This window comes from Lagopus leucura, unplaced genomic scaffold, assembly GCF_019238085.1.
Source record: "Lagopus leucura isolate 7727_CA_CO unplaced genomic scaffold, USGS_WTPT01 Super-Scaffold_100004, whole genome shotgun sequence".
NCBI classification, from domain to species: Eukaryota; Metazoa; Chordata; class Aves; order Galliformes; family Phasianidae; genus Lagopus; species Lagopus leucura.
In genome coordinates this window covers 26,179,119-26,191,213 of record NW_024962264.1, presented here as the reverse complement: position 1 = coordinate 26,191,213, position 12,095 = coordinate 26,179,119, and the positions used below count along the sequence as shown (strand labels likewise).

The 12,095-nt window shown below is 44.2% G+C and overlaps 1 protein-coding gene across 1 annotated transcript; it reads left to right on the top strand.

The window, feature by feature from the left end:
- Positions 1-1,328: 1,328 nt before the first annotated feature.
- Positions 1,329-8,477, top strand: COQ2 (coenzyme Q2, polyprenyltransferase). Its single transcript, XM_042872051.1, has 7 exons — positions 1,329-1,542; positions 1,821-1,987; positions 3,240-3,361; positions 3,566-3,651; positions 4,487-4,620; positions 5,061-5,249; positions 7,916-8,477. Exons 1-7 carry the CDS (start codon positions 1,329-1,331, stop codon positions 8,069-8,071), a joined length of 1,068 nt encoding a protein of 355 aa, XP_042727985.1. The 3' UTR covers positions 8,072-8,477.
- The last annotated feature ends 3,618 nt before the right edge of the window (positions 8,478-12,095 follow it).

Sequence of the window (12,095 nt, the reverse complement as noted above, 5' to 3'; positions counted from 1 at the left end):
TTCTGAGAATGGGGAACAATTTGGCAATTGTGAGAGGAAGATGGCAGTAGGACGTTAAAGACATAAGATGATTTCTTTAACATCTGAAATCTTTCATTCCCTAGATATTGCTTATGAAGGGCTAGGGTACTTTACAAGGAATAGAAATCCACTGATAAAAAAAAACTTTTCTAGCTTGTTTTCCCAAACTTCTTAAATGTAGCCTGCAGAAGCCCTGGAGTTTGCTCATTGCTTATTTCAGAGGATATGACCAGAAACCCTGTCATTGTAACAGCAAATGGAATAAAACTTAACAAGACAGTGAGCTGTGTCTGACAGTACAGGTCAGGATGCAGGATGGTTTCCTCCAGCATAGATAAACAGCAGTGAAGCTTTCCTGGAGGTTTCCTAGGCCTGAATTAAGCCTGGGGTGACTGTTCTTGTCATAAAACATGATTAAAATGGAAAAAAAGAAATAAAAATTTCTGAGTTTTACTCAGCCAGAGCAGGAGTATCCCTTGCACATTGATTTACAGCTGTGGAGTGCCACTTATCAGAATGGTGACTGGAAACATGTGAAAGTCACTTCGTTATTACAATGGTTTTCTACTTCCTCCTGGCAGTCAGCAATTTGTGGAACTAAAACTGTTTCTCTTGGTTTTTATCCGTGCAACAGCTCACAGCGCTGAAGGAAGTATGATAGGGAAACTGTTTTCTAAGAACCCCTCAATGGTAGCTCAGGAAAGTTTTTATTGCCCACATCACACTCACCAGATTAACTTTTACAGCTCTATCCAAAGCTCACGTTCCCATTTTATGCTTTATTTGCGATTAAGTAACAGAACCAAGGAGATGAGGCTGCAGATCTGGAAGCCTTTTGCAAAACTGTGAATGTTTCGTGTTTATGGTCTAGAAAACGAGACATACACTGCTGCGTGGGTACGTATGTCTTTGCATGCTAGTAACCTGAAGGAAATTGCATGCATTAAACACTTCGGGCAAATTCTGTACCCAAAGCAGACGGGCTTGTAGTGAGATGCTGCACTACAGTAGTCGAGAGACTAAAACGTTCCTTCAGGCGGAGCAACTGCTGCTCAGAGCCAGTGTCAGGCGAGGTCCCCACACAATCAAGGGCTGCTGGTCGCCTCCTATTGATTGCCAGCTTTCGGTGTCACTCCTGTCACCGAAAAGAGCCAGTAACAGTTGCGAAAAGCCGGTAACACCGGCCAACCGTCCATACGCCACCCCTACTGTGGCGGCTCCGCGGCGGACAGACGGCACCGCGCATGCGGCGTGCCGCGCCACATCGCCCCGCCGGAAGACGCGGAAGCGCGTCTGGCGACGGCAAGATGGCGGCGCTATTGGCGAGATTCAGCCGGGCTTCCTACCGCTTCCACGCCGCGCGTCCGACCCTGGCCGCCACCGCCGCCCTGCCGCTCCGCTGCCCGGCCGCCCCCCTGGATCCTCCGCGGACCCTCAGTTTCTCGGCGGCCGAGCTGGTGCGGGCCGCGCCGGGTCCGCTGCGGCCCTATCTACACTTGATGCGCCTGCATCAGCCCGCCGGTACGTGCGCGAGGCGGGGCTTGCGTCACGTGGTAGCCACGGCGACGCGGCGGCCAATGGAGGGCGGGGGCGCCGTCACCATGGCAACGCGGCGGGCGTAGCAACGCGGGGGGCGCGGGATCCGAAGGATGCGGTAACCATGGCGACTCGCATGGCATCCCCGGCGGTGGCGGGGAGCGCGGTTGCCACGGCGCTGAGGCGTGCCCGATGGAGGCGTGAGCCTGATCGGTGATGCTCTCTTTCTCTCCTTGCCCGTTCTGACCTCGTTCTGCCTGCAGGGACGTGGCTGCTGTACCTGCCGTGCACCTGGAGCATCGGGCTGGCGGCTGAGCCGGGCTGCCTACCTGACTGGCACATGCTGTCCCTGTTTGGCGCCGGGGCGGTCCTCATGCGTGGGGCTGGCTGCACCATCAATGACCTGTGGGACCGTGACTACGACAAACAGGTGGAGATTTTCCTCCCCCGTCCCTTTTTCCAGCATGCATGCAATTCATTTGTCTGTGTTTCTTCCTAGGGTCCTGGAAATAATTTTGTTTTGTATAATGCTACTGCATAGGACTGCAGCAATCTATTCAGAGGGTGGTGAGGCCCTGGCGCTGCTGCCCAGAGAGGCTGTGGATGCCGCATCCTTGCAGGTGCTCGAGGCCTGGTTGGATGGGGCCCTTGGCAGCCTGAGCTGGTGGAGAACAAGCAGCCCATAGCAGGAGTTTGCATTGGGTGGGCTTTAAGGTTCCTTCCAACCCAACCATTTGACAATCCTATGATTGTATGATTCCATCCTTTTAAAAATATATAAGTATTTATTTGATTATCGTTAATTTCCTCTAGAGAATGACTGCTGAGAGAATCATGCCCAAGTATGAACTTATCCTCTCTGCTATGATATGTTTCTTCCTCCCTTTTGTTCACTAGGGAGAAATTAACAAAAGGCAGTGCCAGGTGCTGACATGTACATGCATGGTGGAAGGGAGTATCCTGGTGAAACCTCACTATTGGTTTATTTTCTTCTCTGATCCTAGGTTTGCCCTGTGATTTTGAATATTGGCCACTGTGAGGTTTTCCTTCCAGCACTGTTCTATCTGTCCTACTGGGGAAGTAATGACTCAATAAAGGTTTTGGGGCAACTTTGGCTGGTTTAGGATTCAGAGATTATTAACAGCTCCATGTGCCAAGAAGATTTCCCAGGGTGTGCAATCAGTATGCTGGACTTGATATCGTAATTCGTATATTTATGCATTAATCTGATGTGGTTAAATGTAAAGGCTCAAATGTTCCCATAGCAGGTCTTTCTTATATACTTCAAAAGGCAGCCTTCAGAACAAACGTGCTGCAGGCTGAGTCAGTAGCAGGATTGGTTTGTGCTGCTAGTCATGGTTTGGGATTTGGTTTTGATATGAGTGATTTTTTGATAGATGTGTATTTTATTTTTTTCTTTAAATGGATCATGTCATGTCCTAGTTCTGATGTGCAATAGTGTTGGTCACAGCAGTGTAAAGCATGTATTTAAACTGCAAAAACAGTATTTGAAGTTTTAGCAGAAGTTATTTAGGAATAGAGGAAAAACAAATTAAGGGGGTATATATAAGTTCACGTTGTTAAGGCATGTGCAAAACACTTGATACCTATTTAGTATGCTGTAGGAAGTTGGCTTCAGAGTATGTTGAGTTGTGTATTAACATGATTCTTTCCACGTTTAGGTTGCAAGGACAGCAGGAAGACCCCTGTCAACTGGAGAAATCTCCACTTTTCAGTCCTTTGTTTTCCTTGGTGGACAGCTCAGCCTGGCTCTCTGTGTGCTCCTGTGTCTGAATTACTACAGGTGGCAGACAAGTTATCTTCTGTTGCTTAGAGTTTCCTTCTTTGTCCTTGTTAAGGATGCAAATTGTGAACAGCAAATGTGCTGGGGTCAGAGGGGTTGAAGTCATGGAAGTAGTTCAGTACTTGTAGTTCAGTAGTTCAGCACGTGCAATGTCTTGGGATCTTTAGACCAGCAAGCAGTAAGGTTTCTTTGTACTTTTTACAGTATCATCCTGGGAGCAGCCTCCTTGTCTCTTGTGGTCACCTACCCTCTGATGAAGAGAATAACATATTGGCCCCAGTTAGTTCTGGGTGAGTTGGAAACGTTTTCAGTTCCTTCCTTCTGATTTAGCTTTTGGGGAGTTCCCCCATTTAGTTAGTAATTGAGCTTCAGCAATCTGTTTTATGCAACTATGTGTTAAAATCAGATTACCTTGCAGACAACATTCTGCTGTTCCAGAAGCTTCTTAAGCAATGTATAACACATACAGGAGCTGTGTTCTGTCTCATTTTTTTATTCATAAACAGTCCTGTCTTTTGTAGTGTTGAGAGAGAGAATGAATGTTTGGCACTTGAGAAACAGCTCTACTTTAAGGGTTGTCTTTAAACCTTTCTTAAAAATACGTTTGTTCAGTCTTCAGCCTCTACATCAAGTCCTATACTGAAGATGATGACGCTTCCATTTCAGAGTGTGCCACTAACACATCTCCGTGTACCTTGGCCATCTTCACTCCAGCTGCCCTCAGCTTTATCAGCCAGAATTGCCTTTTTCAGCCTGGAAGTGCCATGCTTGGCTGCTGTGAACTCTTTTGTAGTCAATTTTACAGACATTGAAGTGCATTGATGTCAGTGCAGTGGAATAATTTTGAGCAAATGCTTCCTTCGGATAACAAAATCAAATTTAAATGGGGGGAGAGTATGTAGCCGTGCATATTTCTCCTTATATCTCCGTAGTATTTAATTTCAAATTATGTCTATTACTTAACCTGACTGAAGCTATGAGCTAGAAAATAGAGATGCCAGTATTGTAGAAAAAGCTGCAGACGCACCATATGCTTGAGCAAATGATAGTGAATTGTATATATGTAATTCAGACTGCTCCTGGCACCTTTTTAACTTTTTTTCCTTTGGTTCTCTTTGTTTTTAGGACTTACGTTTAACTGGGGAGCCCTCCTTGGCTGGTCTGCCATCCAGGGGTCCTGCGACTGGTCCGTGTGCCTGCCCTTATACTTTGCTGGAGTCATGTGGACCCTGGTCTACGACACCATATATGCTCACCAGGTAGAGCAGCAGTGATAAACTTTACAGCTGTGTGTGTGTTTGTTTGCTTAATATACAGCCTTGGTTTCAAGTCATTATGCTAACCTGCTGCAATTCTCCACCCTCAGATGACCACCAAAGGAAGCCCAGCCCTTGGACCTTTTATTGCTTTTTGCTAATGTTTTACATAGCAGACGAAAAGTGGGAAGTGTAAAGTGATTTTCATGCCCCCATGTCTGCACTGCGTAAATAAATGTGCAGCTGGTATTAGCTATTGGCTGCTACCCCAGCTCTAAGGACCTACCTTTTAATTGGGATTTTAATTTGGGGACCTACAAATTCACTTAAATAGGGTTCCTATTAACAACAGTTGGAGGCTTTAGAAAGGCTCCCCGTTTTACTTTTCTTATGAAGTGGCAGTTAGATTATAGATGTTCTATTAATTGACCCTTTCATTCTAGGATAAGAGGGATGACATCATTATTGGTGTTAAGTCCACGGCATTGAAATTCAAGGAAGATACAAAACAGTGGCTCAGCGGCTTCAGCACAGCAATGGTCTCGGGTTTGTGTGTGGCAGGAATGAACTGTGACCAGACTTTCCCCTATTACTCAGCAGTGGCTGCTGTAGGTGCTCACCTAGCACATCAGGTTAGATGGATTCGTTTCTACTTTCTGTTCGTAGATGTTCTTGATAAGGAATCAGAGTGCTTTTCAACCTCTGGCAATTTATCAAGTACATAAAAAAGCAATTGTCTTGTAAATACCTGTGTAAAAATAATTTAAATCTTTCGACAAAAGCTTGCTTTTCGTAAGTAACTTTTACAGACCTCTCTTTTGAAGAGACCTCCAGTGGTTGTAGGCTGTAGAGCACTCATTTTCAATCTGTTTCTAATCATTTCTGCCTCACCTTAAGCTGTGATGTCTTCCTGCTTCTGATAGCAGCTGCAGTTAGATCTACCTCAGTATCATGTATCTACGGTTTTCTCCTCACTACCTTCAGTAGCAAATGTCAATACTATAATTTCTTGATATCTGACAGTTCTAATTCACTGTTGTTTTTACAGCAGAAAAATAGTAAAGTTCTTGTACTTGCACAGGGTTACAAATTTTAATGTATATCAGGAAAAAAAAAAAGAAAATTGAGCCTGCCCATGAAGGAGGCAGATAGGATCTTGTTATCCAAATGGCTGCATTCTCCAGTCTTGTGACAAGTTAGTCCTTAGGAAAAGTAATTGCTGGCCTTTGCAGGTGAGTGGTAGTAACATAGCAGTAATACTGTCAACAATCTGAGAGGGGAAGAATGGAATTAATATGAAACTTGTTGTTTTAGGGCCCATTATATGTAAGTGACTCTTTAGCAGGAAAGTTCATGCAGCTCATAGGTACTAAACATATTCGTGGGTTATAAAACTCCTGCAATACTGTGGTCTGTTACCTGTCAGCAACTGCTTTCTGTAGGTATTGTGGAAATTCATGGAGGAAAGCATTCCACTTTTCACTGCAGAGTGGCCTCACATTGCTAGCTGTGGCACAAGTGAAAATTACCTTCCTGCTGAGTGAATTTTATTGGTGAAGGTGCAGGATGTAAGGGGCAAAGACAATAGCTAAGCCATACAAGCATGCCACAAAGTAGCTTTTCATCATAGAATGGCCTGGGTTGAAAAGGACCACAATGATCATCGAATTTCACCCCCCCTGCCATGCACAGGGTCGCCAACCACCAGACCAGGCTGCTCAGACCCACATCCAGCCTGGCCTTGAATGCCTCCAGGGATGGAGCATCCCCAACCTCCTTGGGCAACCTGTTCCAGTGTGTCACCACCCCCTGAGTGAAAAACTTCCTCCTAATATCTAACCTAAACCTTCCGTGTCTCAGTTAAGAACCGTTCCCCCTTGTCCTATCACTGTCTACCTCGTAAACAGCCATTCCCCCTCCTGTTTATATGCTCCCTTCAAGTACTGAAAGGCCACAATGAGGTCTCCCTGGAGCCTTCTCTTTCCAAGCTAAACAAGCCCAGTTCCCTCAACCTTTCTTTGTAGGAGAGGTGCTCCAGCCCTCTGATCATCTTAGTAGCCCTCCTAAGGACTATTCTAATATTAGTTCTGCCTAAATTTTCACATTGTTCAAGACTTCCAAACGCTTGCCTAACAGAGTTTAGAGAGCCTAATAAGCCATGTAAGGGATAGGTTTTCCTTAAGTTACTGAATTTGTGCCTGAGAGAGGAGTTTGGGTCACGCTGTTATCAAATTTCTGCACTGCTGAAGAAGACTGAGATGTCTAATTTGCATTGTGTTTCTGAAGGTACATCTTACAGCTTGGCTGCTGTTGGGTTTCACTTAGCCTTCTTGTGTTTTCATTTCTTTGTGCTCGAGGTGCTGACAGGCTTTAAAGGTGTGAATAACATGGGATTCAGAGGTGCAGGCAGCATTTCAGATAGTTTGATGAGAACCTCATCTCTGCCCAAGTGCAGACAGCAGAGGAATGGGTTTGCTAGGGAGGCTTTTATTTCTTTCAGTTGGATGTGCTCTCTCATGACTTCTTGGGTAGTGCAGGGGTGAATTGCACGACTTGAGGTTTTGGGAGGTGTCTCTATGGAATGCTTTCACTTTTGTTGTTTAAGCTTTACTCTCATCATTCTTCCTGAAAAACTTCTGTATCAAGTTTCATTTCTAGCTCTTGTTTTTCAATAACTTTGCTCTTGCTGCACTGTGTGGTTTTTTTCATCTCAAGCTGTGAACAGCTGCCAAGCTGCGCAAGTCTTGCTGCGAGCAGGTGTCCTAGTTCCTCTTTGCAAGGGGGACATAGGTAAAAAGTGAGAAGCAGCTAAGCGTTAGCCAGTTGTAGCGTCTGGTGTGGCTGGGCAGGACAGGCAGGACAGGAGCTCCACAGCTTGCCCTCTCCTACCTTGTTTCTACCATAGCACAGGGTGTGAGCAGGGAAACGGAAGGTGCAGGAATGTACTTTTGCTGTTTTCCTTCTTAAAGTTTCTGTTGAAGAATTAGCTTCCTTCCTGCTGAGGAAAATCTCCGAAGGCTTCTTTACCTGCTCAGACATTTTTACAGATTTTATTATCAAACTGCACACAGGCGTATCTAGACTGCTTGTACTGTGATTCATTGAGAGAGTCCAGGAGTCAGGTCCAAGTAATCCCATCCTCTGCAAGCACAGAGCATTCCTGTTTCTTTTGGGGTTCAGGGTAGGTTTAGAACCTGAGAGGTTTTGAGTTTATGGACCTTTCTGTGACTGTGATATGTCAAATCTTTGTATGTCAGTATAATGCTAACGGTGGGATGTTTGTACTGTGCTTTTGCAGATTTACACTTTGGATATAGATAAGCCTGAAGACTGTTGGAAGAAATTTGCTTCAAATCGTACTGTAGGAGTTCTGCTCTTCATAGGGATCATGCTTGGAAATCTCTGGAAAACGAAAAAAAACGAAACTGTAGAAGAGCCTTTAGAAAGCAGGTAGTTGAAATTATTATAGATACTGATGTTTTAATCTGGCTAAAATTAATATAAGATGCCATCCTCTAAGATGGAGTGGAGCATTTTTAACTCCAGATTATTTCTGGTTCTATTTATTTATAGAAATCTGATTAACTTTTTTTTTCTAAAAACAAATAAAACCAACAAAACACAACAAAACCAAGCACATGAAACCATCTTACAATGTAAGCTGTGACTACTCTTGAATGACTTCAACCTCCCTAGTAGTGAGGCTGTTCAGTTGGTCCTATGTAATACAAGGGAACTCCTGGCCTGCTCTCCAGACTATGAGCCCAGCAGTTTGTACAGAACAAGACTGATGTTTCAGTGGCAGGACATGGGAAAATGCAAAGCAATTCCAGTATGTAAATAAAATCTGTCTGTATGTGTTTGGTGTTATGGTTTATTTCACAAGAATTTACATCCCAAGTTGGAGCTTGTTGTGTAAAGTATTTTAGAGTAATTTTTGTTCAGAACACTGCATACAGCCCTAGGCCTCTGGCACAAGAAGGATGCAGAGCTATTGGAGCAGGTCCAGAGAAGGGCTATGAAGATGCTCAGAGGGCTGGAGCACCTCTCCTACGAAGAAAGGTTGAGAGAATTGTGTTTGTTTAGCTTTAAAAGCTCCGGGGAGACTTCTTTGTGGTCTTCTCCAGTAATTGACAAGAAGTTTATAAGCTGGAAGGAAACAAAATTTTTTACACAGTCCTATAATGACAGTAGAAGGGAGAATGGGCTTTAAAATGGGGGGAAGATTTCGGTTAGATGTTAGCAAGAAATTATTTACTTAGAGGGTAGTGAGGCCCTTGCACTGCTGCCTAGGATGCCCCATCCCTGGAAGTGCTCAAGGTCAGGTTGGACAGGGCCCTGGGCAGCCTGAGCCAGTGAGGGCAACCAGCCCACAGCAGGAGGTTGGGGTGGGTAGGCTTTAAGGTTCCCTTCCAATCCAACCATTCTGTGATTCCATGATTTGAATGTGGACTACCAACTTAACAATCAGCAGCTAACACCAGCCAAGTGTACATAAGTAGTGGTTGGCACTAAGCTACCGACTCGACTTGAGAATTGAATCTTATTTCCTCCTTTCAATTCCAGTTGGTTTACCTTCTGCTTTCTTGTATTTCTACACTTGAGGAAGGAACTTATTTGTAGGAGGAGGCCCGTGAAAAGTGAGAATAGCAACAGCAGGTTAAAACTACAGGGCTCCAAACCGTTCCTAGGTTTCCACTGCTTTATGGTTGGCTGGCTATGCAGTTGGCATGCTGGTTGCCCTTCTCTTTGTCTACCAGCACCTGCACTGTGGGACTTGCTGTGGAGAGAGCAACGGACACACCTGTTCCAGGAACCTAAAATGCCAGAGCTGACCTCTGTTCACCTGCTGGTGGGTGGTGCACATGCACTTGTCTACCCTGGTATCTTAGTTTTAGCTGAGAAGGAATTGTTTTCTTCACTGTCTGGTGTGATGCTATGTTTGGTTCTAGGAGAAAAGCAGTGTTATTAACTATTATCAGTGTGTTATCATGTAAATGTAGTAAATGTTAAGAGTTGCTGCTAAGCAGTGCTGTATAGTGCCAAGGCCATTCACAGCAAAGAGCCCCGGGAGCTGGGAGAGAACAGAATTAGGACAGCTGACTTAAATTAGCTGAAGGGATATTCCATAGCATGTGACATCACGTGGAAGGAGAGTTTTGAAAGAGGCAAGCGGGGCGCTGGTGAGCAACTGCTTTTGCATCACTTGTTAATGCATTCACATATACATACACCCACTCATAAGTATTATCCTTTTCCTTTATCTTAAGTAGTTTATCTCAACACACAAGTTCTACTTTGTTTTCCCCAGTTTTCTCCCCCATCTCACTGGGAAGGGATGAGCCAACGACTAAACCACACAGGTAAAACCACCTGCCAGGTTAAACCACAACACCTGGTGACATCAAGTACCTTCTGAACAAATCACAACGGGTTGTTTGGCCTGACTGCACCAAAAGTTGGAAGAAGTGAGAAGTTCAGGAACCACAACTGTGTCAGCTGAGGGGAGCTTTCTTGATCCTTGATATGGACTGGTTTAGCAATAGGGAGCAGTTGATTAGTTTAGCAAAAGGGAATTGATGTGTGCTAGTTGTAAAACTTTCAAGTTTAGCTTTTGCTTGGTATGGGAACAGTCTTGTTTTTCTGAACAATCCCCCTTCACTGAAGCACTGAACTCAGAATAGATTACTTTTGTCTTCTACCTGGACCACCAGGTGCAAAGACTTTTTCTTGGGTTTCATTTAAATTGGTTTAAGTGGTAGTGCACTGAGATAGTTGCTCACTATGGCATAACAAGCAATGGGGATTCGCCAATTGGGGAAAATAGCTGTGGGACAACCAAATGGTACTGTGATAAAGCTGAAAATGAAATAGAGAAGTAGTAGTAAGTGGTCTACAACTATCGTAGGCCCCAACTGTGCATGTCTCCAGAGGGACATCTGCATATATTAATGACTTATTGGAAAAATAATCAATATGTATGCAAATGCACTGCATATGTATGTCTTAACTGTTTAAATACATAACCTGAAATCCAAGAGTGCATGCTTGATTTGTCAAGCTGCCTGGTACATATTGCGAGGAATAAGAGAATGCTGCTTTCCAACACCACACTGGAGTTAGAAAGTTTTCTTCCCAGATTTTTCCAATGACATCCTTACCTAGGAATTGTAAAGTAGATTTTCCAGTTGTAAAAATGAAATACAGTAAGTTCCTAAACAATTAGGTGACAAATCTGCAGTTTGTAGAGTGTCATCTGAAACGTAGGAATAAACTCTAATTCCAATGGGACGTTAGAAGGCAGGCATTCTTTATTCAGTGTGCCAGGCATCTTGGACCAAGCCAAGTGCACACCCACAAAGTCAGAGATCTGCTTTGTTCACATGGGAGATGCATATTAATTATATTCCTGAGAAGCAGCTTACATTTTTTGGGAACTCATTAATATGTACTACTGTTGTTCAGGCATGCATGATAGAGCCCTCTGATAGTCCCTGATGACCATTTTTCCCATCTATCATATTCTTCCTCTTTCCTGACCTTTGACTACTTTTTTTTTTTAAGTTAGTAGTTCCCATAGCTTGCCTTGCTACAATGAAAGACTATTTGTTCCCAGTTTTGCTAATGTAGCATTAAATAATTAGCTTATAAAGTCCTTGTATGTACCAAGTAGATAACAAAGAAATAAACAGAACCTGTACCAAACAGACAAAGCAAGCATTGTGCATCCAAGGCAAGGAGCCAACACCCATCTCCACCAGGGAACACAGTGAAAACTTTGCTGAGTTAACCTATATCAAGAAAGAGAACTGAATACATTCAACTTCCTATTGAACTTTCATTAGGAAGCACTTATGGGGTAATACAAAAACACAGTAATGTAATTCTGTACAATCAATGAATATACAGATGTTATAGTGTACCAAAGAGCTTAGCTACATAGTTATTACACCAAAGCAGAAAAGAGAGGACACTTACCCATATCCTGGGCTCACTTGTAAAACCCCAGCAGCATGAATCCCCAGAAGAAACCCCTCCCCCACAGGGTAGTCAGCTCTTAAATGGGTCTAGGAGAGGTGGAGCCAGGCTTCCGGCAGCACAGGTGAATTGCTTTAACCTGTGCTCCCCTGGCTGACTCTTTTCTCACCTCAGGTGATCAATCACAGGTTCAGGCCGTGATTCAGCACACAAATTCGTATTTTTAAGTAAGCGTCTTAATGTTTCTAACAGTACCTTAGGGATTATGGCAAAAGTTACTCATTGGTTTCTTACATATTAACATGTCTTTAAGCCACTTAGGTTTGAGAAAAGCTCACATTCTGTAGCACCTATGGAAGTCTCGTGCTCCTCCTGCAGCAGCAGGGGTGCCCTGGGGCTAGTGGGTGCAGCTCTGCCCATGGCGTGGCTTGGAGATGGATGGTCTTTAAGGTTCCTTCCACCCCATGCCTCGATGTGTTTCTGTGCTTACCTCAAACACA

Bases quoted from the DNA above. Each gene is read 5' to 3' on its own strand.
- COQ2 (XM_042872051.1), top strand. From the start codon at position 1,329: ATGGCGGCGCTATTGGCGAGATTCAGCCGGGCTTCCTACCGCTTCCAC. The intron at 3,652-4,486 runs GTGAGTTGGAAA...CTTTGTTTTTAG, and splicing joins TTGGCCCCAGTTAGTTCTGG to GACTTACGTTTAACTGGGGA. The intron at 4,621-5,060 runs GTAGAGCAGCAG...CTTTCATTCTAG, and splicing joins ACACCATATATGCTCACCAG to GATAAGAGGGATGACATCAT.